This window comes from Castor canadensis, chromosome 2 (assembly GCF_047511655.1).
Source record: "Castor canadensis chromosome 2, mCasCan1.hap1v2, whole genome shotgun sequence".
NCBI classification, from domain to species: Eukaryota; Metazoa; Chordata; class Mammalia; order Rodentia; family Castoridae; genus Castor; species Castor canadensis.
In genome coordinates, this window is record NC_133387.1 from 80,199,868 (window position 1) to 80,226,884 (window position 27,017).

Below are 27,017 nucleotides of genomic sequence, written 5' to 3' on the forward strand. Positions count from 1 at the left end.
ATGCAAGTTCTTTTGGAAACCAGTTTGTGAGATTTCATAAGACATACCCTATATGCACTGAACTGAGAGAATTCCATAATGCTCACACTAGGGAAAGCAGACCTGGTTGTGGAGAACCACTTCTCACTTTGCAATGTGTAATGTGGAAAAATAAACTGTCATTAGGAAGGTAAACGCAGACTCTTGAGGAAGTTTGGAGTCTTTCTATTCCCTTTTTGTTTCAAGAGTGACAAAGCAAAACCATTAGGAGCCAGACAACAAAGAGTCAACATCTCCATCCACTTACCCACTACCTCCACATGCACACACGCACACACCTTCAAGTAGATATGTTTAAAGAAAGGATGTGAGGATAGGGTATAGGACGATGAACATGGTGCCAATATTGTATATACATGCATATAAACGGAAAAATGAGACCTGTTTGAGACTATTCCAAGAACGGGGGGGGGGAGGGAATAAAGGAGAATGATGGAGGGGGTATATAAGAACCTTTGTAAATGTCACAATGTAGCCCCAGTACAACAACAACAACAATAATAATAATAATAATAATAATAAAAGCACTTGCAATTTTAACAGTAATTCCTTTTGGATATGTGGAGTGGTAGAACAGAAAATAGCAAGACCTGGAGTCTGGGTGGTAGCTGGTGTTCCATGACCTGCTGTAACCCTGTGCCTTCATGTCTCCATTTGTGAAATGAGTCGTTCTGCTTCATGTAACCACTAACTTCCTATCCTGTTCATAAATTTAATGGGGTCCATTTAAAAACCAGAGAATGTAGTCAGATGTGATGATGCTCACCTGAAATCCCAGCACTGACGAGGCTGAGGCAGTAGAATTGTGAGTTAGAGGCCAGCCTGGGTTACATAGTGAGATTCCAACTCAAAATAAATAAATAAAAATTAACATTTAAAATATGTGAAGTTACACTGTTCTGAGATGTTTTTACCTTTTCTCTCTTTACATGTTAATTTTAGGTCATAGAATCTTAGAAGACAAAATTCTAAATGACAAAATTAAAGGCAGGTGATAGAAAAATACTGACAGGAAAAGCAGGTTCTTACACACAGCTGAGGTGTTGGAGGCAGGGAACCTAGCTTTTCCTTTCTTCTCCAAATGTAGGAAATGGTATGACAAAGCTGAGGTTCCCTCCTGTGTTTTCAGTTTTCATTAGAGGCAGACTCAGGGAGCATCACTTCACTCTGCCTATGAGGCAGAGGTCTGAAGACCTTAAATAGGCCTTCCTTCTTTCCTTGCACCCTTGAAATCTCCCAACTGACTCACTCTGGTGCTGGCTGATGTCCAACTTGACCTCTGGGCCCCTCTGGCCTAGGTCTAGTAGAAAACTATTAAGCAAAACCATTTCAGAAACTTTACTTTCACACAAAGCCTCATTTTCCAGTCTTTAAGCAATAATAAGGAAAGTCTACATTTCATATTCATCCTCACAATGTGAATTCAAAATTGCCTACCTTGTAGTTTCTTTTAAAAGCCATGCCAATACTGCTAGAGTTATGTTTGCGATATGCCCGATTTTATCTAAGTTGACCGAAATCAAAAGCTGTTTTAAAAGTAAAGCTTATTACTTCAACCTCATATCAACATTGCCTTTGTAGAGTGATGACTTAACACTACTTCCTTGTTTTCTTAATCATTCTAAAGGTGAGATGCAATCATACATCAAGGAACTTGTCCATTTCCTTGCACATTTTTCCTCACATATGGCATGCATAGAAAATTACTCTTAGAATTTGGAGCTAAGATAATGTTCTTCCTCTTAACCTTAACATTTTCACTCACTTAAAAACTAATATCCTTTTGTAACTTGAGTTTTACCTTGCCTAAGCAAACTTTGGCTGGGTTTTGTGACCACGTGCAGTAACTTCCCATATCCCTGCTTTTTTGATTGTTTGTTTGTTTGCTTAATATAATTAGACCACTCCCCTTTTGTCATTACTATGTGAAGTTTACCTTTTGTTATCAGTGATTTCCAGTTAGATTGAACATGTATTTTTATGATTAGGTATATCAAGTCATATTGTAGAAAAGTAGTATATTCATGTAAAACAACTTAAGCAGATATGTGTTCACATGTGTGTACACTGTATCTGATATATTATCATTAATTGTCACATAAATGTCTGTCTTCAAAATTGAAAAGATAGGGTTGGTGGAATGGCTCAAGGGGTAGAGCACCTGCCTACCAAGTGTGAGGCCCTGAATTCAAACCGTTGTACTGCCAGAGGAATCAATACAGAAACCTTAAAGCAACAGAGGTCAACACAAGAAGGGGATCAGTAACCAGTGTAGAGATCAGTTAGCGATGAATCAACCTAGGTTGTAACACATTTGTACATGAAAGCAATGCTAGGAATCTCTCTGTATAGCTGTCCTTATCTCAACTAGCAAAAATCCTATGTCTTTCTTATTATTGCTTATTTCTACTCTTCAAAGGAACTGGAGAAAAGCACAGAACAGGTTCTGCCTGGAAGGGAAGGGGGTAGGGGGCAGAGGATGAGAGTGGGAGTCAGGGAGAAGAAATGACCCAAACAATGTATGCACATGTGAATAAATGAAAAATAAAAAAAGAAAAGATAATGTAACTGAATGATTTCAAACATGCATCTATCATGCATGGAGAATCTACTTCTTCAAATGAAATATCACCCAAAACTTGAAGAAATGCAATTGAAAAGATAAACAATAAAAGTAAATTTCCTCTGGCAGAAAAATAGGAGGATTAAGAGCCTACTCACTGCTCCCATCTTCTAATCACCCTTTTCACTGCAGTGGGAGCTCAGATTCACCCCACAGCACTCCTACTTTTCCATCACACACATTTGAATGCTATAGTCAACTTTTGTCATCTTTTATAGTGTGTAAAAATGACATAAAGCACAGTTGTGATGATCTATAAACACTTACCTAGTTGTAGCCAGGTTAGTGGCCAGTCACCATCAGAACCAAATTCCCAGACGTCCCAATATTTACTTTTGTCAAAATAGAGAGATCCATCCCAACATTGTCTTAAAGTTAAAGTTCTAGCCTTTGAAAAACATTGAGCAATTTGGAATTTTATCTAATATAAAAGAGGGTCTAAGATTTCCTTTAACTCAACACAGAAAAAATCATGAATTTCCCTCAGGCCCAGTGCTATTTCTTTCTTCTTTCAGGTAGCACTGCCTTCTCTTCTTTTTAGATTTGTTTTCTCCTGATTCAGCACCTTCCATATCCCCTATGAATCTCTGATAGATCTAAATTTTTTCACCACCCCCCCAACACCCATAAAGAATCATATAACTCTGCATTTTTTGTATGTTAAATAAGCTAAGCCATGATAAAGATTTTGTGACAACTTGCTTTTCTTCGTTTGACATTTTTAAATATTGGCCTGACTTTAGTTTTCAACTTTGTACACACTAAGTTCTCTATCCATTGAATAAAACTTGAATTAATTCTTGTATACCTGCTGTCAATAACTGGTACTGAAATAACCTGGAAACATGGTTTATTTTATAATGTTTCCTAAACAAAACTAAGAAATAAAATGCATGTTGCACAAAGATTTCAGGTAAATTTTGGATAGATGATGGAAAATTTAAGAAGCTGTGTTTAAGCTTCATAGTCATGATCCAGCACACTTAATTTTAGAGGGAGCAGAAAAGTTTTCATCAAATTTGTATCAGTTAATAGTGGGCTTAACAACATGACTTCTAGGAGAAATTCTTCCAAAGTTCCCAGATTGTTTTCATTTTTATTCCTTACAATATACAAGTATATTTTAACTTACAGAAATTCAGGCATTTCATTATAGAAATATGTATTGAATATAATGATTTCAACATAAACTGTCAGGGTCTCTTTTGCTTGGTAGGCAGCCCTCTACCACTTGAGCCACAGAGTCAGCCCAACCTAGTCAGGAAGATCACAAAAACAAAACACCACCCTCTAGTGGTAAAACCCTTGAGCAGCAAGACACCTAGACTGCCTCTCAGTCAGCACCCCGACTAATCCACATGGAGAAGGAAATGACAGGAAAGTCTGATGTTAGCAAGACATCTTAAGACCACAACCTCTGAATGTTCTTGAGGGCATCTGATACCTGAGGATGGAAGAGAGTGGTGGGATGAAAAGTAAAACATTGCCTAAGAGATATTGATCAAAGCATCTCCTCTGATCTTTTTTCACAAGGGCTGGGAAAACCTGGCACTAATTAAACTAGTGCTTGAGTAAAGTTCCAGGGGCTTTCTGCACCAGAATTAGGCATCAGCACCAAAGGCAGCATGGGAGATCTTAGAGGATAAAGAGACAAGCGTATCATGCTGGTTTGGCATGTAAACAATGAAGACAACAGCACTGCCAAGCAAGAGTTTAATGGCAGTTGGTCTCCTAATGGCTGAGAGGGGATGAAAGGGGACCAATTGTCCCATGTAAACATTTCAGGCTTATCCAGATGAGTAAACATTTTGTCCAGGCTCCACCCTTTGATTATTCAATTATGTCTTGATAAGCTTCTGAAATCTGCTCCTGGTCCCAGGCTCCACTCTGGGGTTCTCCTTCCAGACCTCAGCCTTACCAATAATCTCTCTAGTCTCTGTAGGGGGATGCAAGACTTATGATGTTTATCAACTCAAAAGTCAAATTATATAAATAATCCCCAATTAATTTGATCAAAAAAATAACTCAGACATACCAAATAGACTAGATGTAGGACAAAATTCTCCAAATCAGAGATAGAATTAACTAAAAAGTAATAATAATTTGAATTGGTAAAGCAATGAACAGTCAATGAAAATGAAGAATTCTATTGAGGATGCTTAACAAATCTTTTATCTACAGAAGTATGATGTTGAAACTGGGGAGGGAGAGAGGTTTATCTAAATTAACAAACGTTATAAAATGCTTTTTAACATTCAAAGTTCTCTATAAATACTAGGTCCTCTGTGAGTGTTACTGTTCTGATGCAGTGCAAAAGGAAGGATGATAGTGATAGTAATTTGAAACTCTGCAGGACATATCATCTTGGATACTTGGGCATATTAATTCTCAGGAGATTCTCAAGAGAAACTTAGCCAATGTTGTTAACTCCATTTGCAGACAAGACGTAAAACAATTATGAGGCTTTTATAAGACTTGTGCAAGAAAGCTGTGAATAGAAAGAAAAATTATCAGTTATTCAAGTGGAAATGTAGTCCACAGATAAACAGTGGGCAAGATTTGACCTTCTCCTGTCCAGATCTAAGAACATAGGCACTACCTCAGCCAAAGAAAAGAAGAGATAACACAAACAGGCGATGTGGGAAAGTGTGGGGAGAGTCAGAGGCAGCACCTCAGCCCAGGAGATGCTAATAAGGGCTCCGCTGGCCTTGTTCAGCAGAATGGGTGCTTTGCCATCCCACTGGGCTGAAGTCAGCCCTCTGCTCCAGCACCTCTGCTCTAACTACACACTATGACACCACCAGAGAAACTACCACATAATCATCAGGAAACCATCATTTTAGAGCCATGCTCTGAAATAAGAATTCAGGTGATAGAATAAGTAAAATTGTTCAAATTAGTAGGAAGCTCCTAGAGACAACAGGCCACTTATTAACATGAGAATTAAACATGAAAATGAAGAAAGAGGGATTCACGGAGGTGAGACAAGGAGTTAACACGGAAGAATTTTTAAAATGTAGCTAAATGTTCTATAAGATGAATCAATAAGAAAGTAGTGAGTTCTACATACTTACATAAAGGAAAAAGACCTATCCAAATTGAGCTTTAAGAACCAAGTGAACTAGTTAACAGAAAAGAATAAACAAAAACAAGTGACTATGCCACACACACAAATATACACATATGCAGACACATATATTGTATTCATCTAAAAGGTTACAAGAAATGTATAAAATGATAAAAACATACATATCTCCCATCAACAAATACCATTAAATTATATTTAAAAACAATAAATACTGATGAGAACACATAATGACATCCAAGGAAATGAGAGGTCACTAAGAGACCTTTGGTATTAATTCTCTCAACCAACTTACTGCTCATAATGACAAATCCTGGAACAGAAAGGAAATTCTTGTCAAATTTTTAATATGCATGACTGCATAGGTTAATCACAGGGAATTTCTAGTTTAGGAAACACGCAGACTCAACACAAGACTTAAGAAATTGAGTGATGCAATTACATAAGACAGGCACTGAAGCAATGCACTCAGTCATTAGTACCTAATTTCCTTTTTGCTTGAGCCAGGGAATATATTTTCATGGATGCATAGTGAGACTGCTGAAAAATCCCTTGCCACTCTAGCCTAAAAACATGAGTATTATTCAATACTGGAAGTTTGTAAGGGATAGTCAATACTTGTATGTCCATTCTCTGCTTCCATGCTAGGTAGCTAGATATTCAGTCTGAACATCCAGGTACCATATTCTATCCAGTACCATTTGGATGAGTTGAGTGACCAGATCATATTATTGCTGAATATTTTTTATATCATTCCGCATTTAAGATAGAATCAACCTATGTCTACCCAGGTAGTTGTTAAATTCTTTGAAAATGATTGGATATTATTTGGTAGGATAGATTTCTCCTCATTTCTTCTTTTTTTTGTGGTGCTGTGGATTGTACCCAGGGCCTCATGCATGCTAAGAAAGCACTCCACCTCTGAGCTACATGCCCAGCCTTGTGGAGGATGGATTACGATTATTATGTCTCTTTCTTTAAAAAAAAATTCTAAATGAAGAAATGTGATGGTATATCATCTGAGCTGCGTAACCAAATATAAGGAAGACCTTGATGAGTGCTGGTTACACATGAGGAAGGATGACATGTCTGTTGTGTGTTATAAAATAGAGAGGGAAGAAAGAAGCAGCCAGGATAATGCACTACAACAGGAAGGGAAGTCTCTTCAGCTTGCCAGGCCCTGTGTTATCATGTAGTGTTTATAAAATAGGTTCTGGAGATTGACCTATTTGGGTTCGAATGCTAGCTCCACAGGGGAACTTATAGGGAAGATAAAGCTCATGAGTGTTTCTGGTAAAAGGAATCCAAAGGTATAAAACCAAGAGTGATCATGGCTCATTCAGGAAGCAGCAACTATCTCAGTGAGGCTAAGGCAGTGGGTCAGGACTGAGGCATGAGGATAGGGGGGTAACAAGAGGAAAGGACACAGGGGAGAGAGGGTATGGTCTTAGTGTGAAGACAACTGAGGAACTTGAAAAGAAAGACGATGCTGAACACTTTAAATTAAAGGAATGGCATAATTTATTTATAATTTACATTTTTGGAAGAGAGAGACCAAAAGATGGAGCACAGCTAGAGACAAGGAGAGGTGACAATACCTGAACTAGGAAAGTGGCCTGAACTAGTAAGAATGCAGACAAGTGGACAGAGCACACCTCATCCCTCATCTGCTACTACCAGTGCCCAAGGGATTATAATCTCTCTCTTAAGATTTTGCACTCAGGACTACCTCCAATTCCATTGTTGAGTTTCCACCTCAATGGATGCAAGATGTAGAACCAACCCTCCTCACTTGGGCAGGTGGTGGACCCACTCTGGCCTCTTATGAAGTGAAGTAAGTTTCACACTTCCCTAGTTAGCTTTCATTTTCTTCCAGTTGGTACTTTTATTCCCTTTCTCCCATAAAACAATTATCTCCACACACCACTAGATGTTTAGTGTGCAGCAATATTTTTATGATGAATTTCATTTATCGTCATTTGCAAAGTAGGCAAGTCTCATCTCTGAACAACCTACCCAAATGAAAGTTAGGAAGCAGTTTCTTAGAAAACCATACTAATGCATGGGATAAATAGATTAATGATGCTATTTAGTGCTATCTAAAATCTATCATGAAAACAATCTTTGGTTCAATCCACCTCTGTAAATACAATTTACAGGTGGTAAATAGGAAGTATAAGAAGCAGAATGACCTAGACATGAGCCCTGTCTCTTCCCCTTAGGAATTTCTATGTTGTAGAACATTCCTTTTTGTATTTTGAATGTAAAGTAGACTTTATCTTTTATACTTGTCTTGAGTATCAACCCATGTGGCTTAAAGAAAAGAGCTTGGAACCTGGAATCAAAACACTGGATCAAGTCTCTAAACCTTTCTATCTTTAGTGTTTATATTTACTTCATGGAAATAATAACTACCTTTTTAACTCTTTGCAAGAGTTAAATGGTATAGTGTTTATAATAAGGACTAAAAACTCTGATACAGAAAAAGTTCTATATGTGCTCTAATCAGGTAGACATTATGGTTATCTCAATGAGGAACTAACTTGTTAGTTTTAATTAATGTAAACTTTAAAAAAACGCATGAGGCTTGTGATTGCTTTATTGGAAAGTACAGCTCGACAGTGCTATTTCAGTTTTCTTAACTCACACCCTAAGTTAACAATTAACTCCAACTTTAATCTAGAAATCCATAGATTAATAATATATTGTCTTGTAGGCAAAGATAGGTATGTAAATATCTTAAACATAATTGATAAAATAAAATAGATTGCAATTTTATTTTTGTTCACCATTAAAAAATTATTCATTGGAGGAAGTGGGGTTTTTTGTTTTTCTTTAATAACACTGATGAAAATTCCCCTGTTGGCACCATGTATCTTCAGGTACCTCTTACAATTAAAAAAAAGTTGCAAAATGATTTCCATCCATCAGCATACCAATCTCCTAGTGTAAGGCTAACCTACTCCCTCACACTATATAGGTCCACAGTCTTCAGGAAGGGTTGGTAAGTCATGCAGCTTCTCTTTTTCTACCTTACCTTTTCCATCATTCAGCTTCTGGCTGCTGCAATACTGATGGCTCCAGAGTTTGCGGATAAGGGCGAAGGAAATAGAACAGAACATTTTTATTCATAGGATTAAAAGCTTAGTATGACCTTCCTTTCTGGACCTGGCTAATATCTATTGCTGCTAATGTGGTTTTTGTGTGTGTGTGTGTGTGTGTGTGCATTTGTGTGTGTATGTGTTTTTGTATGTACATGTCCATGCATGTACTTTGGAAGATTGTTAGTAGCTTTTAACTACAAAACTTGGGAAGTAAGTGATGCGTCCAAATCTTTAGTCACCTATGCCTCCTTGAGCTCTGCTTTTCTAGCAGAGAAACACACAACTTTTCTTGGAGTAGGCCATGAAGCCACTTCTTCTAGGCTTAACATGAGATTAGTACCCCTCATCTTTATCCATCAGTTTTGGGATAGCCTTACAAAAATCTCTCACAGATGCCTCTCAGTGTTAATTCTCTTCAGCTTACTTTTTGCAACTGTAAGTCAGTTCAAGAATTATGAAAATATTCCCAACTGGGTAACTGAAGAGATAACTCTTTCAGTTATCTGAAATCAATTACCTTGAACTCATAGCTACAATGTCCAATTGCATAACCTGTTAAGATGCAAAAATGATCACTGCAGCTCTGGTAATAGTCACTTAATACTGGAAAATTATGTAATCATCATGATAAGGAGAAGTTCATAAACAATAAGGTTCCAACGCTAACATATATTAAGAAAGGAGGTCAGACGTACTTCCATTTGCATTTTGAAGCAGATGACATATGTATATATATGGTGGAACATTGTTTGGATTTTTTTTTGCTTGTAAGAATTAGTTTAGGGTCAGAGTGTAGAGTATTTGTCTAACATGCAGAGGGCCTTGGATTCAATCTCGAACACCCTCCCCGCAAAAATTATTTTTTTATTATCATTGTAGACATTTTTGGATATATACTGAAACCTGCATTATTGCTCATTTTTGAAAATGTGATTTTTAAGTTTTGCTATTTGACCCACACTATTTCCAACATTTTTTTTAGTCTTGACATCTTAAGACATTTGTGTCTCAATCCAAGTCTAAGTAAAAAGAACTTCCCACATAAGTGACCAACTAGTTTAGAACATCAACCTTTGAAAAACTGAATGTTACTCCAAAGATAGAATCAGTGAGTTTATATTTTTCAGTAAGTAGTTCAGCTGTGAAAAACATACTTTCTTTTCACAAGATATGAGAGAAAAAATATTGAAATAGAGGCATCACATGAACACTACACTCATACTATAAGTTTGTAAGCTAGGTGAAAAGGAGAAAGTAAACTTTATACATAAAAAAAATTTTAATATTGATATTAAACAAAATAATATTTTACTACTTTCCCATTTATTAAAATTATCCAAAAACAGGATGCCCCACTTAGCAGAGGCAATACACTTTGATGAAAATGTCATATTTTAGATTATCAAAGCATAAAAGAGAGATTTCTCTTATCACCCCAACCTAAGCATCTATAATTAAATTTATATAATGGTTATCAAGGAGCATTTTGCAGCAAATAAAGGTTTTTTGATGTATGAATCAATACTTTCATTGACATTTTCTTTCTTTTCTTTTCTTTAGAATGCCAAAAATTACATACACAGTTTTACCTGTCATAAAATTTCATGATGTCAAAACAGGTTAATTTTAGCCAATGCAACATGATCAAAATATTTTCTATAATTTCAGTAGTGAGGAAAATAAACAAAAAGCTATCTTCTAGAATTAAACAAAGTTAAGTATTTTTATATACATGCAAAAAATGTAGACATTGGAAAAAATGCGTTGGAGACAACGTTAATCACAATATTACAGTAGATTATTATGAAAACATATTTTCCAAGACAAAACAAGTATTGGAAGAAACCTAGATCCCAACAGTTTCCCTTGGTACTCTTTCTGATTAACAGGTAATATTGTCTACTTTGGTCTTGACCTTGGTTACCTAAAACTACATTCTTAAATTAATATCCCAGTGATTTTCCTGCAGTTGCTTTGATCATTCCTTCTGTTTACTTCAGTGACTCCTCTTATGTTACCTATTTAAACATATCCCAAGGTTTTCTTGTTTCTTCTCACTTTTAGTGATCCCCTCTATCACAATTCCAAATCACAGTTTTTATGGGAAAGCTCAGTGCTTTTCGTGGCTGCCCTTGATCCTTCTCCTGGGTTGCAGAACTGTAACATTTACCTACAGGTTGTCTCCGTGTGACTGCCTGCATTCATCTCTATATATACCTCAAACTGCCTTATCTTCCCAACACAACTTTGTCTTCATCCATGGTTTCACAGCTTCACATTCATTCCACATTAATATCTTGGAGCCTTCTTGAGCTCCATCCTCTTTCTCACATACCCAAGCTACCTACTTGGTAAGTTCTACTGCCACAGTCTCTTTCTATCCAAGGGCACAGCACCTGTGTTGGTGTAGTCCTTATTGTCTCCTTTCTAGAAGAGTCCCAGTCCAATATCCATGACACTGGTCTTCTACTTTCTTGTCTCTTCCTTTACTAAGCCATTCTACCCACTGCCAGGAAAAGCAATATTGCTGAAACACAAGTGCAATCATATTTGCAGAAACTACTCTGGGCAAAATTCCCAGTGAAATTCAAAGGGCACTTTTATTTTTGGTGGTACTGGGATTTCAATTTGGCCTTGCACTAGCTAGGCAGGTGCTTTACCACTTGAGTCATTCTCTCAGCCCTTTCTGCTTTAGTTATTTTTCAGATAGGATCTTCCATTTTTGCCTAGGGTCAGCCTCAGATAACAATCCTTCCTCTTATGTTTCCACATAGCTGGAACCACAGGCACACACCCACACAACTACCTTATTTGTTGAGAAGGGATCTTGATGATTTTTTGTTCAGTCTCCTCCTCCCAAGTAGCTAGAATTACAGATCTGAGCCACCATGCCAGCCTCAAATGGCACTTTCCATTCTTACTTGGCCTCTCTGTGATGAGACACCATGAACTCCCTTCTTGAAAAGTTTTCCTTTGTCTTCACTCATTCTACTCTCCACTGAATTTCCTCCTATTTCTCTGGCCTTTCATCTTCAGTCTCCACAATGGTTGCTTCTTCCTCTGATTAAAGGTTCAGGTTATTATGCCAGAGGGTACCACTCTGAGTCTGTTACTCTTCTCATGCTGCAGTTCTTATCACCCATGAAAGAGACATCCACACCCATGTTGGTAGCTACCCGTGCAGGGATTATTGACTACCTATCTTTCTCTAGCTATTGGCACTCCTGACTCCCAGACTTGTTCAATTGCTTAAGCAACTTCCCCATGTGGATGGCCACAGACATCAAACTCCATCAGCATCAACTCAAATCCCCTCCCTCCCAAAACTGTTTCTTCTATCTGCCTAACTTAAGGAACAAAAATACCACCACCACCGCCGCCCTAGTTAGATAGTTATATCAGAGAGATCACACACAATCATTTTTATCTCCTTGTCCCTCAGCCGTTGTTCCCAATCTACTAATTTCTACAATATTCATATCACTACAATAAGTATATGTTATCCCCAAAAGCATCTTGGAATATCTCCCACCTGGTTCTCCCTCTCCTCACCATACTTCCCTACCCTGGGTTAGGCATCTCTACCCTGTGAAAACCTCTGCCTTAGTTTCCACATTGTATTATAAATTTTATATATGTATTTGTACTTTTTCTGCATGATGACCTCCTTCATTCTTGTATCTGCAGTGTAAGCAAACTGCAGGTGGAGTAAATATTTACTGAATAAATAAGTGAATGATGCCACCCACCTCAGTTACCCATGGCAATTCGCCACTGGCTTCAGGGAATAAAGTGCACAGTCCTTGGGCTGAAAATTCTTCATAATTACACTCCCCCGATCTTTTCAATCTTTTCTTTGTATTTTTGCTCCTGTTTCTCTAAATATTAAATCTCCAGGCATACCTTTCTATGTGGAGAGATGGCATTTTTCTTACTTACTGATCTATTTTACTTCTCCATATATTCTAAAAGCTACTTCATCCCATTTTTGCTTCTTTCAAGTCTCCAAGGCTTAGTAAATTTTGATCATCTGTAAGAAGAATTTTCCTATCTTTCTATGCAAAATTAAATTCTCTTCAGTACTAATATTGCACTTATTGAACTCCTCCCATCAATTAAGTATGCTTTTTTATTTTATTTAAATATTAACCAGATTCTAAACATTTGGAATGTAAGGACTACAGTACTTTGATGTCTCTCTTCCCAGTTTCTTCTTACCTGTTTTAGCTGGAAGAGACTCACTAGTATAAAATACATACTCTCTACTTATTATTGACATAATTTCTGTGAATCAGTTTCTTCTCTCAGAGATGATATCATTATCTGGCCTTCAAAATTAAATAAGGTAATGTAATTAAAGTGGTGAGGTCAGCACTTGGCAAATAGTAAGCATTCAGTTGACAGTTGTTATCAATATTATCATTGCTATAAATATAGTTAAACTAAAGAAAACATCTGTTAAATAGAAAAACCAGTCAATTTCTATCACCAGAGGTTAAAGCATAGAAAAGGTGATTTAAAATCAAATTTTCACTGTATTTTGGAGATCTGAGTGTTCTAAACATATCTGAATGTCCCAGATGCCACAAGTGCCTGGCTTTCCACTACATCTGGAAAGATTATTTATTATAACATTTGAGATAAACAAGTTTGTTGATAATTAGAGAAACAGGAGCTCTATAGTGGTAGAGATATAATGTGGTATAATTATTGTGGAAAGCAGTTTCTCAGTATTTCATAAATTTGAAGATAAAAATGCCTATGGCTTAGCAAATCCATTCCTAGAAATATTCACGAGTGTAATTATTGTATCTGTACACAAAGAGAATGTAATAGAATATTTTATAGTGCTACTTATGATAGCAAATACCATATAGCTATGAAAATTAATAGGTTGTTCTGTAAGTATCAACATGAGTTGATCTCAGATGTACCATGCTGAGAGAAAAGAGCAAATTGCATGAATAATGTATACTTTATTGTTCATATAAATTTTTTAAACACTAAAGGCAATGTTATATACTGCTTCTGTACATATTCACAAAGAAGTAGAAAAATAAATACTGGGTAATGGTATGGGGTTTGAACTCAGGTCCCTGCACTTGCTAGGGAGGTCCTTATCACTTGAGCCATAGCCCTACCCCTTAGAAACATTTTAAAACAATAAAAATATACTTTGTGGTGAGACCTATATACAACATAGTGGTAATCTCTTTTGCCATTGTTACCATCATTCATTCATGTTTAAAAACTCAAAAGTGTGGCTGTCATTATCAACTGACTGCTTTGCTAAATACTCCACTCTCCTTTTTCATTAGCATATTTATGCATACTGATGTTATCAAAATCTGTTTCCAAAGTGCTGTCCCTGTGTTCATGGTCCCATCTGTGTGCTGTTCCCTGGATGCATCTGTCAAAGCATGCAAGGCTTTCAACACATTAGTCTGTGGATCAGGACACTTTTGAAGCCTTTGCTATTTAGGAGCGCAAGTCCAAATTCCCTTGAAGCTTCCACAACTAACTTTACTCCAGAACCATCATCAAAATCCCTAGAATGCTCTCCATAGGCTATGCAATCTGTCTCTTTTCCAGCGTTCCATAAAAACAGCCTATTCAACTTCACTTCCTAATGTCATGCTTGGCACTCCCCTTAGTCAGTATCGGGCCTTCAGGACCAAGCCATGATTTTTTTCATCACCAGTTACCATCTAAACTACTTTTTACCTAATTTTTTTTCTGTAAATCTACTTTTATTTTAGCTCAGATAAATATTTTAAAGGTTAATTTCTATCATTACCATAAGTGAAAAACACAGTATCTATTTCAATAAATGGGAAACACCTGTATAAATAGATGTCTTTTTTAAGAGTTATTAAACTACTTTTTGCCTGCTTAAGTCTGTTGGTTCTTCTGTGTTGTTATAAAGGGGGTTCAAACAAATGCTAGAAGAATTTTCAAGTCATAAAACAAAATTTATCCTTGAATATCATTTTAGTGTTATCAATTAGGCATGCAAAGTTCAGAAAACACTGCTATATGAAAAATATTTTCATCACCCTTTTCTGTCCTTGTCAGCTCTGCACATCCTTCCTGGCCTGGCTAATGTTCTGCCACTTTGTATAGTGTCCTTGTGAAATTTGGTGCACTGTGAACTGCCCCTTCCTCTGGTGAATGTCTCCTTCAGGTTTAGGGAATTAACTCTACTCTGCTTTTGAATGATTCCTATACAAGTTTCTAAATTCATGTTTTCTGGTCTGCTGTGATTATTCTTCAAAGAAAAGATGTATGGAAGCTTCTTCTTAATCTACTGATACTGAGCATCATGCTTTCTATAGAGCGGATTAACAAAGGTGACTCCATGGCGGCCTAAGTGACTGATGGATGGGCACTGTCTTATTCTTAACTCTTTATGAACTCACATCTCCTGGAGTAGATAAGGATCCCCTCAAAGCCTGTGTCTGAGTCATTCTTCAGTCCTCCAGGCCCAGTCCACTGGGAGAACACTGCAGAATTATTAAAAATCCTTGTCAAACAAATAAATGGCACTTCCTAGAGAAACTAGACCATGGGTGGCATTCAGCATAAAAACCAAAGCTGGTCTGTTGTGTATCCAGTGTTTCTTGCAGCTTCACTCTGCCTTTTCCTTTTTTTTTTTTCATTCTGGTGCTGTCCTGGACATGCTGACAGAAAATAAACCTGAAAGGGTTTATTTTCACATGGCATATCACATACAAAACACTGTTGTTACTGCTCTCGGTTATCACCAAATACCATAGGGAATGCTTGATCTTAATAGACAGTTGGTATACGTGTGGTCTTTACATAAAAGATTTTCTAAAACTTCAACAATCATATGTCTTAAATTAATGCAAATTCAAATTTTATTTTGTCCTCCAAATTAGCTAACACATTTTAATATGAGATGGTCTTTAACAAACTCTGTCTTAATAATTTTCATTATCTCTAAGGTACAGACAGTCAAAATATTCTATTTATAAATTAGCTACAGGGAAGGTGAGAAAACTGGAATAAATAATACATTTGCTTTTTAAATATATAAGCTGTAGCTATAGCTTTCAATTAAAGTGCAACTAATAACTATAATTTCATAATTTCTAGGTTCTTTACATTATAAAATCATATTAAAATCACTATTATGAGTGAAAGATAATCATGTAATTATGTTAAGAAGAGCATGAAAGTATCACCACTAAGGTCCAGACAACTTAAGAATATACCTGAAATTCATCATTACCTGATAATTATTTTTATATAAAAACCAGACACTAACTGGTAATTGAATATCAATCTAAAATTAGATCCAATGAATTTAGATTTTGCTATTTTCTAAGGAATCAGAGAGCTCTTAATACATGGAGACACCACGTACTTACTGGTCTTTTTTTTTTTTTTTAAGTTGTGTTTAAGAAAAAAGACACATAATATCTAGACACATGGTTAAGTTCAACAGTGTTGACTTTATTGTTTGTTGTGCAAGGAATCTCCAGAATACTTTCATCTTGCAAAACTAAAACTCTGCATCCATAAAACAATTCTCACTTCCTCTTCCTCCTAGACACTGGCCATCACCATTCTACTTTCTGTTTCTGCAAAACTTAACTAATATAGATATCTCATATAAGTGGAATAATACTATTTGTCCCTTTGATTTTTTTTTTTGAAGCTTAATTGAAACCTACTTAGGATGAAGCCAAGTTACCCTCTATCAGTTAGTGCCTAAGCATCTATTTAGTATAATGCACTCAATTTAATTCTATTAAACCAATGACATAGGTTATACCCACTCTACAGATGAGGAAATTGAAGTTTTTTACTGTGAAAAATCCTGTTACCAGTCATCTATCTAATAAGCAGTGGGGCGATCCAACTTGATCTGACTTCAAAGTCACAGTCTTTTTACCACACCTGGATGCCTTTTGAAGCATTTAATATTTTCGTAGGATTTTAATCATCTACCTAATTGAAGCAAGTCAGAGTGTCTCTTTTCTTACATTTGACTTTTCATATTGCATGTGTTTCACCTTGCACATGTTTCACCTTTTTAAAATATACTACTTCATTCTAAACCATATTTCAAGGTATTATTCTAACCCATATCCTAAAAAACCACAGAATACTGGTTACCTCCCGTTTTCCAAGCAGGGCTTGGGAAGAAAGAAGCAGTATTGTGTTCAATTTTTTCTGAAAATTTCTCAGTGTGTACCATATGTCAGTTGTGAAATGAATATTAATTTTAGAAAAAGCAACACTTACATCTGTGGAAGTAAGTCTCAACTTGTTCCGTTCGGACACATTGTTTTAGTGAATGGAAGTCACTCTATCCAGCCAGGCAATCTCTCCAAACATGCCTTACTCCACAAGGAACACATGCACTCCTGCTTACAGAGCCACCTGGGATTGGAAGTCCTACCAGTGTGACAACAATGCTGCCCAACCAGAAATCCTGAAAGGCAAGAGAACTACAATACCCACAATTCAGGATCCTCACCTGAAACCAGGAGGACAGGTTAATGACTAGAGTTTCACTCTAAGATGAAAGGGGAAACAGTTGGAAAAACAATAGGAAAGAAAAAAATCAAGTAGTTACACCTGAGAACAAGCAGTACATATGGTCTTACTTCCATAAAAGGAAATTAAAGTGCTTTAATGTTTGCCTAAAAGTAAGGCAGCTCCTTCAGTGTTGGCAAGAACTCAGAAATCTTCATGCATACATCTCCTGCAGCTGTGGAACCTGCCTGGCTGGATTCTCTTTCTGTGATTCAGAGGTGAGAGTGCCTGGCTGCTCTGGGAAGCACGTGAATGAAAACTGCAGAGGTGTGGCCCAACAGTCTCAGTTCCTCTTCCATCAGCAATGTGATATCTCTCAGAGGTGCTGCAGACACAGTGGAGACCTTTTGATCCTCATCTTCAAAAAAGTTCTGGATTTTTAAAAACTCACTTTAAAATGTGCTCTTAAATTCGCAAGTAAATGGATAGAACTGGAGAACATCATTCTGAGTGAGGTTAGCCTGGCCCAAAAGACCAAAAATCGTATGTTCTCCCTCATATGTGGACCTTAGATCAAGGGTAAACACAACAAGGGGAGTGGACTTTGATCACATGATAAAGTGAGAGCACACAAGGGAGGGATGAGGATAGGTAAGACACCCAAAAAACCAGATAGCATTTGTTGCCCTCAATGCAGAGAAACTAATGCAGATACTTTAGAGTGACAGAGGCCAATAGGAGAAGGGGACCAGGAACTAGAGAAAAGGTTAGTTCGAGAAGAATTAACTTAGAAGGTAACACACATGTACAGGAAAACAATGCAAGTCAACTCCCTGTATAGCTATCCTTATCTCAACTAGCAAAAACCCCTTGGTCCTTCCTATTATTGATTATACTCTCTCTTCAACAAAATTAGAGATAAGGGCAAAATAGTTTCTGCCTGATAGCAAGGGGGTGGGGGGGAAGGGAGGAGATGGGGTAAGTAAGGGAGGGGGGAGAAATGACCCAAACATTGTATGCACATATGAATAAAAGAAAAAATATATATATATTTTTTTTTTTAAATACAAACAAGAATGAATCTTTCTTGATGTGTTCTTTCACTTTCCTTTCCATTTCTGGGTTGATATTTTCTTTCTGAATATTTCTGCTTTATTTTCAATTATTCAGAATTCAAGAAAGAGAAAATTGAAGGCAAGAATGATAAAGCTTAGTAAAATGAAACTTACAGTAATTGTTTCACTTTGTAACAACAGGGAATGAAAAACTAAAATTGAGAAGTGTGTTTTCCTCCTTTGTTCATAAAGCATCTCTAAAGCTTTTCTTTCCTGTTAGACACAGTCCAGAAAATAGGAAGAGACATGTCTTGGTTTGGTCTGGGCTCAAAAAGTAATAGGTGGAGTCATCTAAAGTAAGTAGATAGCAGAATGGGGATGAAGAGTTCTCTTTTCCCTTTTCTGTATTCTCTTTTCCTCCATTCTACCCCTGCCTCTGCCCCTGCTTCCCTAATGTGTGCTTCTCAAGTCTCCTAATGTAGTCAAAGCCCCACTGAAGCTCCCTGTTGAATCATCCTCCACACCCCCCACCCCTTCCACAATTCAAACAGAGCCTTTCTAGTTCCCTTTGTCGTAAGTCTCTCAACACCCAACTAGGACCTAATATTTATGTTCCTTCAAAAAAATGGCTGTTGATATACCCCAACCTTATACATTTTGTCCCAGTACTGTTTCTTCTTCCTGAGATCCTCATTGCTCATCTGTAGATGTGCAGAATCTTCCTTTCTTTCAAAGAAGATGAAAAGACACTCTTTTCTAAGAAGCCCTCCTTCCCAGTCTGACTTCACTGAAATGAGTCCCTCCATCCTAATAAATTCCATACTATTATGCCTAGCTCTCTCATAACACATTTTATGTCATGTGTCATTGTTTTATTTGAGTGTGTGCATACACAGACCATCTTATTTTCCTGTTTGAAGGCAGGACTTTATTTATTTATTCCCAGTTCAATAATGCATGTGTAAGTAGATATTTCTGATAAGGAAACTTGAAATAACTGGAATATTAATTCTAAGTTGGATTTTAATGCTTAATATCACCTCTATCTGAACTAGGGAATTTCTGCATGTAATGAAATCTCTAAATACCAAGAAAGAATACTACTGTGAGAATCCCCTGTAATCCAATGTGGTGTGACTTCTATAACAAACTTTTTTTTTCCACTATGCTACCACCAAACTACAAACCTCACTATTTGTTTTCTGAGAAAGAGTCTCAAGGCGTGGACTCAGCTGGCCTTGAACTCTTGATTCTCTTGTCTCCACTTCCTGCGTGCTGGCATACATGTGCACATCACCACACCTGGCTTCCATACCCTTTATTGTAGAAAGTCAAACTTTTTAAATAAAGCAGTTCAGCCCCTGACATTGCCTGAAATAAAGGTTCTCAAGAATCAGTACTAATTGTCTGACCATACTGTGCACTTACTTGGCTAAGTCCTAAGGCTTGTCTGTTCTGTAGTCTTGTTTGCCATTACTCCCTCTTTGAGACCATGGGCGGTCCTCCATCTATGATTTTGATCATTATCTCCAGCATTTCTGACTCTCCTCTCCTATGATGTAATCTTCTGGCTCTGAAGACTAAACTCTGTTTTTTAGATTTAAAAAGTTAATTACTGCTCTGTCTTACCTAGGAAAGGAAATTTTTGCTAGTTCCTCACACCCTGCTTCTAAGGGTTTCTCCTGTTCCTCACAGGTTCTCCAGTGACTTATAGCTGTCAGCTACTGTGGAGGAAGTGAGTCAGATCCTATTGACTCATGTAGTGAGATTTCTGTGAATCACAGATACAAAATCTGGCTAATGAAGATGATTGTTGTTTGGTGTTTAAGACAGCTCTCCCCTTCTCAGCTCTCCTCTAATCATGTCAGATATGCCTTAGCTCCTTTTGCCTGCTTGTGTGAGCATAACCCATGCTACCTAAAGCTAGGTCCATAGTTCACTCTCAACATACAGCTATGTCACTTCCTTGAGGGAATCTCTTTTGACCCCCTTCCTTACTTCCTGCACTGACTAACAAAAATGACTGGGTGAGTTGATATTTTGTGCATGCTACTCCATTAAATTTTCATTGTTTTTCTACTGGAAATCATGATCATTTGCAGTTAATGAGATTTATTATACTAAGAAAAACACTGGGACATGAACATATGTTATTTCCTGACAGGGTAAGAAAGGGGTAAGAAAGGGTAAGGAAAACCAACCCTTTCACCCTCAGTGTGTGAGAAGAAGGTCAGAGTTCAAAGGAAACTCAAAGGTGGTTTCCATAGAAACATAACAGAAGGCATTAGAAAGTGAGACACATTAGGCTCAGTGATTGTCCACATAGCCTGAACCATCACATGCTTGGCCTATTTGAGAGGGCTAATGAAGGACCAGCTATTCTTCAGTATGGGATGTGAAGGTACCAAGAGTGTCAGTGGACCGGAAAAGACTAGGGGTTAGGACAAAGAGGCTATGCTATAATTGCATGACTCAAGAAAAATAGTAAGAATCATCCATCATTGGATTCCATACTGTGCAGTGCTCTATAGAGGAATTAAACCTGAATCCTCCTGGCAGGTGATCAGACAGGAAACACAAGGTATCACATGGGCTTCAGTCCTCCTTCTTCTCCCCCACCATGTTATGTTCATGCCCCTATCATATACTTACATAACATCTTGCATTTTGTCAAGAAACTGGAGGTGGAAAAGGAAAAGGAAGAGAAGGAAAAGAAGAAGGAGTAAGAGGAGGAACTCAGAGACTGAGAATAAAAACAAGTCATTCAGAGTATTTAAGTCAAAAGAGACTGATGCACTCAATCATAAGGTGAAAATCTACTCCTTCACACCATCTACACGCTCCACTGATAGCACCAACATAAAAGCTGAAATTCCAGTGACTCTCCCTTGTAGATAAGGGAGAGGCAAAGCATATAAAATATCTAACCAGATACAGCTATCTGGTACCAAATTGGAAAGTGGTGACACAAAAGTAGCAAGGACAGAAGCGAATCCACTCTTCTGGTGAACAGAGACAACTGTGCCAACAGTATCCTGCTCTGATTATCACTGGCAGTCATGGAATATGCAGTCTACACTTATAACGTTGGCTGGTCATGCAAACTGTGGCTTCTCGGGCTTAGTAGAAACAATGAACCCATCCAGTGACATTGTCTTGTCTGCTATTGTGGCTTCTTAAGCCACGTGGATTCCCCAGTCTTCCTAGCAAATCTGAAAGTGCAGTTTGGTTTGCTGGTTTTCAATTTAGATCAGTCATAGTCAATTACTCTTACATGAGGCTAAAAACTTTGATACCAACATCTAGTACAACTCTTACCACATTGTCACAGGTATCATCTCTGCTTATCGCACAGTATTAAAGACCTATTTATCTCTAGATAGCTAAAAGCTCAATCGTGCTTGGCTATAGTACATATTTGTTTATCTAAAATGAACTGTTCAGTCTTCCTGGAAGTTTCTTCTAACTTAATTCTTAATTCCCCAATGACATGGAAGCTGTCAAGTTGCTAATTAATGCAGAAGTAATTTTTTTCTCCTAATGCTGTAAGTGGTTCAAAATTTATACTTTCTCCCTTCTCTGTATATAGGAGCTAGTGATGTACTATACCCAAGGGGGAAATCAAACACACAAAAAGTGGTTTATACATGCCCAGGGTGTTACTGTTACTTAATAATAATGGGGTTTTTTTGTTTTGTTTTGTTTTGCTTTTAGTGTCCTTCAATAACTTAGGTTAAATGTCACTCATGTTTAGTCCCTGTAGCACAAATGTACCAGAGAGGGTAAAAAACACATGTCCCATGTGTTCAGATTTTTCTCAGTAGGCTGCCATGGAAAAGAGAAATGGCAAGCTTAGAAGAAAATTCCCCCTGGAGTTTTTCTCTGTCCTGTTTCAGTATGAATGGGACTCTCAGACACTGATCTGCTGTGACTTCCATTTCTGGGTCACTTTGTCCCTGAATCGTGATCACATTATAAGTTTCCAAAAGTAGTTAATAACAGTACCATCTACTAGTTAATTTCAGAAAATAGCTCAAATCATAGTAAAATGTTAGGACCAGAGTTAATTTGGGTCAATTGATGTGATTTTCCTACATTAAGAAAGTGAGCCAAGTTCTGCTTACAATTTCATATTTTCCTTCATTACATCTTTCTGGATTCTTACTCAACTGTAAGATGAAACATCTGTAAATGGACCCCTCACTGAGCAGCAATTTAGAAGTTCATTGCTGTTTTCTTTCATTTGTCTCCTTCATGATTACCCACAAGGAAATATGGGCCAACTCTCCACATGATCACCAATATACTGCGATGCTGCCCTTTTACTACTATTAACCAACAGCAGAAAGTGCTCTGTGCAGTTTTCCCTAGAATTCCTATGGATTACTTGTCTTACATTTTTGACCTGAAGACTTCTCCATTTTTTGGAATTCTTCTGTACTTTATTGCTGAAATTGCCATTTTCATGCAAAGAGCACCTTTTAGAGAAATTCTTCAATTGTCTTTATATCATTTTCCTTTGAATCTTACACAATTTTCCAGAGAATTTCTAAAGTATTTTTTGTCCTAGGAAAGACACCTTTGTCCTAAGAAGGTGTAAAATTTTGTGTCTCTGGACTAAAGTAGTGATTTTGTGCATTCCATTAACAGGTGTGTGTGTGTATGTGTGTGTGTACAACATATCAACTACATCACCCACTCGTGGATGAAAAAATTATTTTCTCTGAGTCTCTGGTACACCAGATGGTAAATTCTTTGGGAATGGAAGGAATATCAACTATTATTTATATAAAGTTTGTAATCTAAAAGTCAAGACAAAGAGGCATCAGATATCGCCAATATAGTTAGATAGTATATGCTATGGTTTGAATCTTAAGTGTTCTCCAATGATCTATGTGGTAAAGGCTTGGTCCCCAGCATGTTGTTATTGCGAGTTTATAAAATCTTTAAGAAGTGGGGCTTAATTTGAGGTCTTCAGGTCCTTAAGGGAAGCTCCTTGAAGAGGAGCACCTAGCCCCTTATTCATTTCCCTTCACTTTCTAGACAGAAGATGAGCAATTTTTTCCACCAGTTGTTCCTCCCAACTGTGTCTTCACAGATCCAAAAGCAATGAAGCAAATGTGTCATGACTAAAACTTCCAAACTGGTGAGGGAAAATAAACCTTTTCTTTTTATAAGGCCATAATCTCAGGAATTTGTTACAGTAATGAAATGTTGAATACTACAATATTTTTCACTATATGTATGTTTCTTGCACATTTTTAAATCTTGTACAAGAAGACACATTTTTGAAGAAATGAAGAAAGAAGCAGTATATTTCGTGTCCTGGTAATATTGTCTCCATTATGTGTATTCCTAATAAGTATTTCAATAGTGAGCTCTAGTCTCTAATTTGAGGCTAAAATATTGAACTCCACAGAGACACAGGCATGTTTACCTACAAGGATAAAATTCCACTGTTCTGTGGCAGAGGATGAAGTAATGTCATGAGTTACCCATCTAACATTCATAAGGATTTCATCTGGAATGTTAGAAGCCACGTAGATTGGCTACTTGTATTTCCACACATTCTCCTTGTGCTAATATATTAATTCCAAATATGTTCCTTTTCAATTGATGCTATAGAAAATTATCATAAATTTAGTGGCTTAAACTATAAAATTTAATGTCTATCAGCTCTGGGAATCAGGAGACTGACCCAAGTCTCACTGGGACAAAGTCAAGATGTTGGCAGGATTGCTTTCATTTCTGGAAGCTCCAAAGGAAAATACCTTTCCTTGCCTTTTTGGACTTCTAGAGTCCACCCACATTTCTTGGCTCACATCCCTTCTTACATCATCAAAGTCATCAATATCAGGTTGAATCTTCTCATATCAAATCTCTCTGATTCTTCTTCTGTCATCAAATCTCTCTCATTGACTCTAGTAGGGAAGCTTTTCTTCCTTTAAGGACTCATAATTACAGAGAGACCATATGAATAGTCCAGCTCATCCCCTTCTCAAAGTACACACCTTTAATTATATCTGCAAGTTTCTGTCAGTAGCACAATCACAGGTACCAAGGATTAGAACAAGGACATCTGATAGGAGCCATTATTCTTGCTATTGTATCAAGTTACCTCCTCAGAAAACTCTATGCAGCATTCTAGGGTTAGAGTTAAGTCATGAACAAGCTTCCCATTTGGGTTAGGATAAAATATTTTTTATTTTCACACAGGACCAGTATTAGTACATGCCTAATTGAACAAGTAGAAAGAAAGGCCTTGGGTCTCTGAAACATTGTCTGCCTTTTGGCTGTCACCAAATATTTCATCATGAAAGACTCATGACTCAGTCTCAAAAATAAATAAATTGAATTTGTTAAACAAGATCATATTAAAATGAAAATACATCTTAGAGGGGTTCCCTTTGCAAGAATTCATCAGTCAACATTCTAGCAGAGGTAAGTATGAAAAGTGCTGAGAGTGGAAGAATAAATGGAGGAAGAGGGGTTTGGAAAGACCATATGGATTTCCTATCATGATGGGCTGGTGGAATGACTCAAATGGTAGAGCACCTGCATAGCAAGTGTGAAGCCCTGGGTTCAAACCCTAGTACCACAAAAAAAGAAAAAAAAAGTTCCATTCTTCTCATGAAAGAACCTAGCCACAAAAAATTTTTTTCATGCCCTGTTCTATATGAGTCTTCTGCCCTGACTGACCAAACAAATGACCACAGATGACCAGATTAAAAACTGATGTCCAAACCAAAGTTGGCCAACTGCAAGCTACACCAGGGTTTTAAAAAATTTTATGCTTGACCAGTTAATGAATCAACTTATGAACAACTTTAAATTTAATTAAATAAATGGAATTTAAATGAATGGATGTAATGAAAGGAATATAACAGGTCAGAGTTCATTGAGCAAAACAGTTCAATATTGTTCCATGAATGGTTATTTATTTTAATGTGTATATGAAAGTGTATGCCTTAGTGATGTGTGTGTGTGTGTGTGTGTGTGTGTGTGTGTGTGAATTTTAGATCAGTTATACAATGATTTCTTTTCTGTAGGCCAATTTGAAAATTACCCAACGAGATAGAGGTCTTATGTGATAATGTAACAAGAGAACTATGCCCTATTGGAATATTTTTAAGTTGGGTAGTAACCCACTAACTAACTAATGAAATCATGTCTCTTTGGTATTTAAATGAAAAACTTCAAATGGAGGTACAGGCACTGGAGTATCATAAAACCACAATAAACACCTTGACGAAATGGAAATCAGAAACTACAAAGAAGTCAAAAGCCTGAGTAATATTTAGAGACTATGGGGGTAGAGAACAGCAGGGTTGGCAATAGCAATAGAAAAAGACAGGGAATGAGGTAGAATGAGAAGCGGACTAGTCACAGAAATGGCAGAATCACAGAAGTAGGAAGTATTGGATACCCATTTATAAAGGCAAATTATGGTAAGCTGTTACTCTCACATTCAACAAATACTCACTGATTGCAGTATGCCAGCTGAGTCGACTATGGTGAAGAAAATAGACATGAGTTCATGGCTTTGGGGAGCCTACATTCTAGAGGATATGTGCTGAGTTATATCCTAAATTACATGTAAGCTCTTCCTGATTGTGCAAATATGGTGAATAACATTCTATCCTTTCAGTACTCCCTCATAATTTTATTTCTTGCAAAATGAAAGACCTAAATACTGTGGCTCCAAATGAAGACTGGTTACTTAGAGTTTTGCTTAGCACTGGTTCTACATGTGCAGAAGTCTCACTTGGAGAGGGAGGAGGCAAGAGCTTTTTTCATTAGGACTAACAAAGAAGAATCAAGTAAATTAAGTATGATAGAGGTTTCATTTCTTGATTATTCATTACAGAAATTATTGATTTATTTATTTTTCTAATAAACGATTCTCTTTCAGAGGAGCCAAGAATGTTTGTTAGTCAAAATTTGCATAACAAATTTGTTGGCATATCCCTCCAGACTTTATAAGAAATGAGCAATATATATTCACTATGTCTTGATTTCTTTGTATATTCTCTCTCTCTACCTCTCACTTGAATCCTGCCTATCCAAACTGCTTTCATGCCTCCATTTAAAAAAACAACAAACTTTAACATCCCTCTCAAGCAATCCACATCATTGGTCCTCTCCGTCTCTCATCAGCTTTGTAAAATTGGTTGTTTTCCTTATTCTAATTAGTGTATATTAACTATACAAAATAATGGATGTCGTTGTGATATTTTCTTACATGAACATAATGTACTTTGATTATATCCTCCCCTCAGAAAGACAAGTATTGCCTGTTTCCTCTCATATGTGGAATTAAAAATAAGGACATGAAAGTAGACAGGGGAATATTAGGGAAGAGGAGGGGGAGTAGGAGGAGGGGTTGGAGTGGGGTGAATCTGATCAGCTTTTTAATGAAATCTCTCTTCATGGCTGCCACCATTTTACTCAGTTTCTCTGTGCTCAGTGCTTTCTCATCTGACCTCTCTTTCCACCAAGCTCTCCTTATGACCACATTGTAAAGTTTAATGGATTATCATTGTTGTTTTGGTCTTTATCGCTCTCAATTCTGTAGACAATTTTAGTCAGAATGGTCTGATTTG

The 27,017-nt window shown here is 37.0% G+C and overlaps 1 protein-coding gene across 11 annotated transcripts in view; it reads right to left on the reverse strand.

Annotated features, from left to right (window-relative positions):
- Macc1 (MET transcriptional regulator MACC1) overlaps nt 1–27,017 on the reverse strand; it is a 219,988-nt gene that overhangs the window by 160,346 nt on the left and 32,625 nt on the right. For 4 of the 11 annotated variants that reach the window (XM_074065129.1, XM_074065135.1, XM_074065136.1 and 1 more), the window contains exon 1: nt 8,785–15,262. The exons of 2 other annotated variants lie outside the window; for them this stretch is intronic. In XM_074065129.1, the coding sequence (XP_073921230.1) occupies nt 8,785–8,869 (85 nt within the window). In that variant the 5' untranslated portion in view covers nt 8,870–15,262. 5 more of the 11 variants (XM_074065131.1, XM_074065133.1, XM_074065132.1 and 2 more) reach the window with 3 other exon arrangements.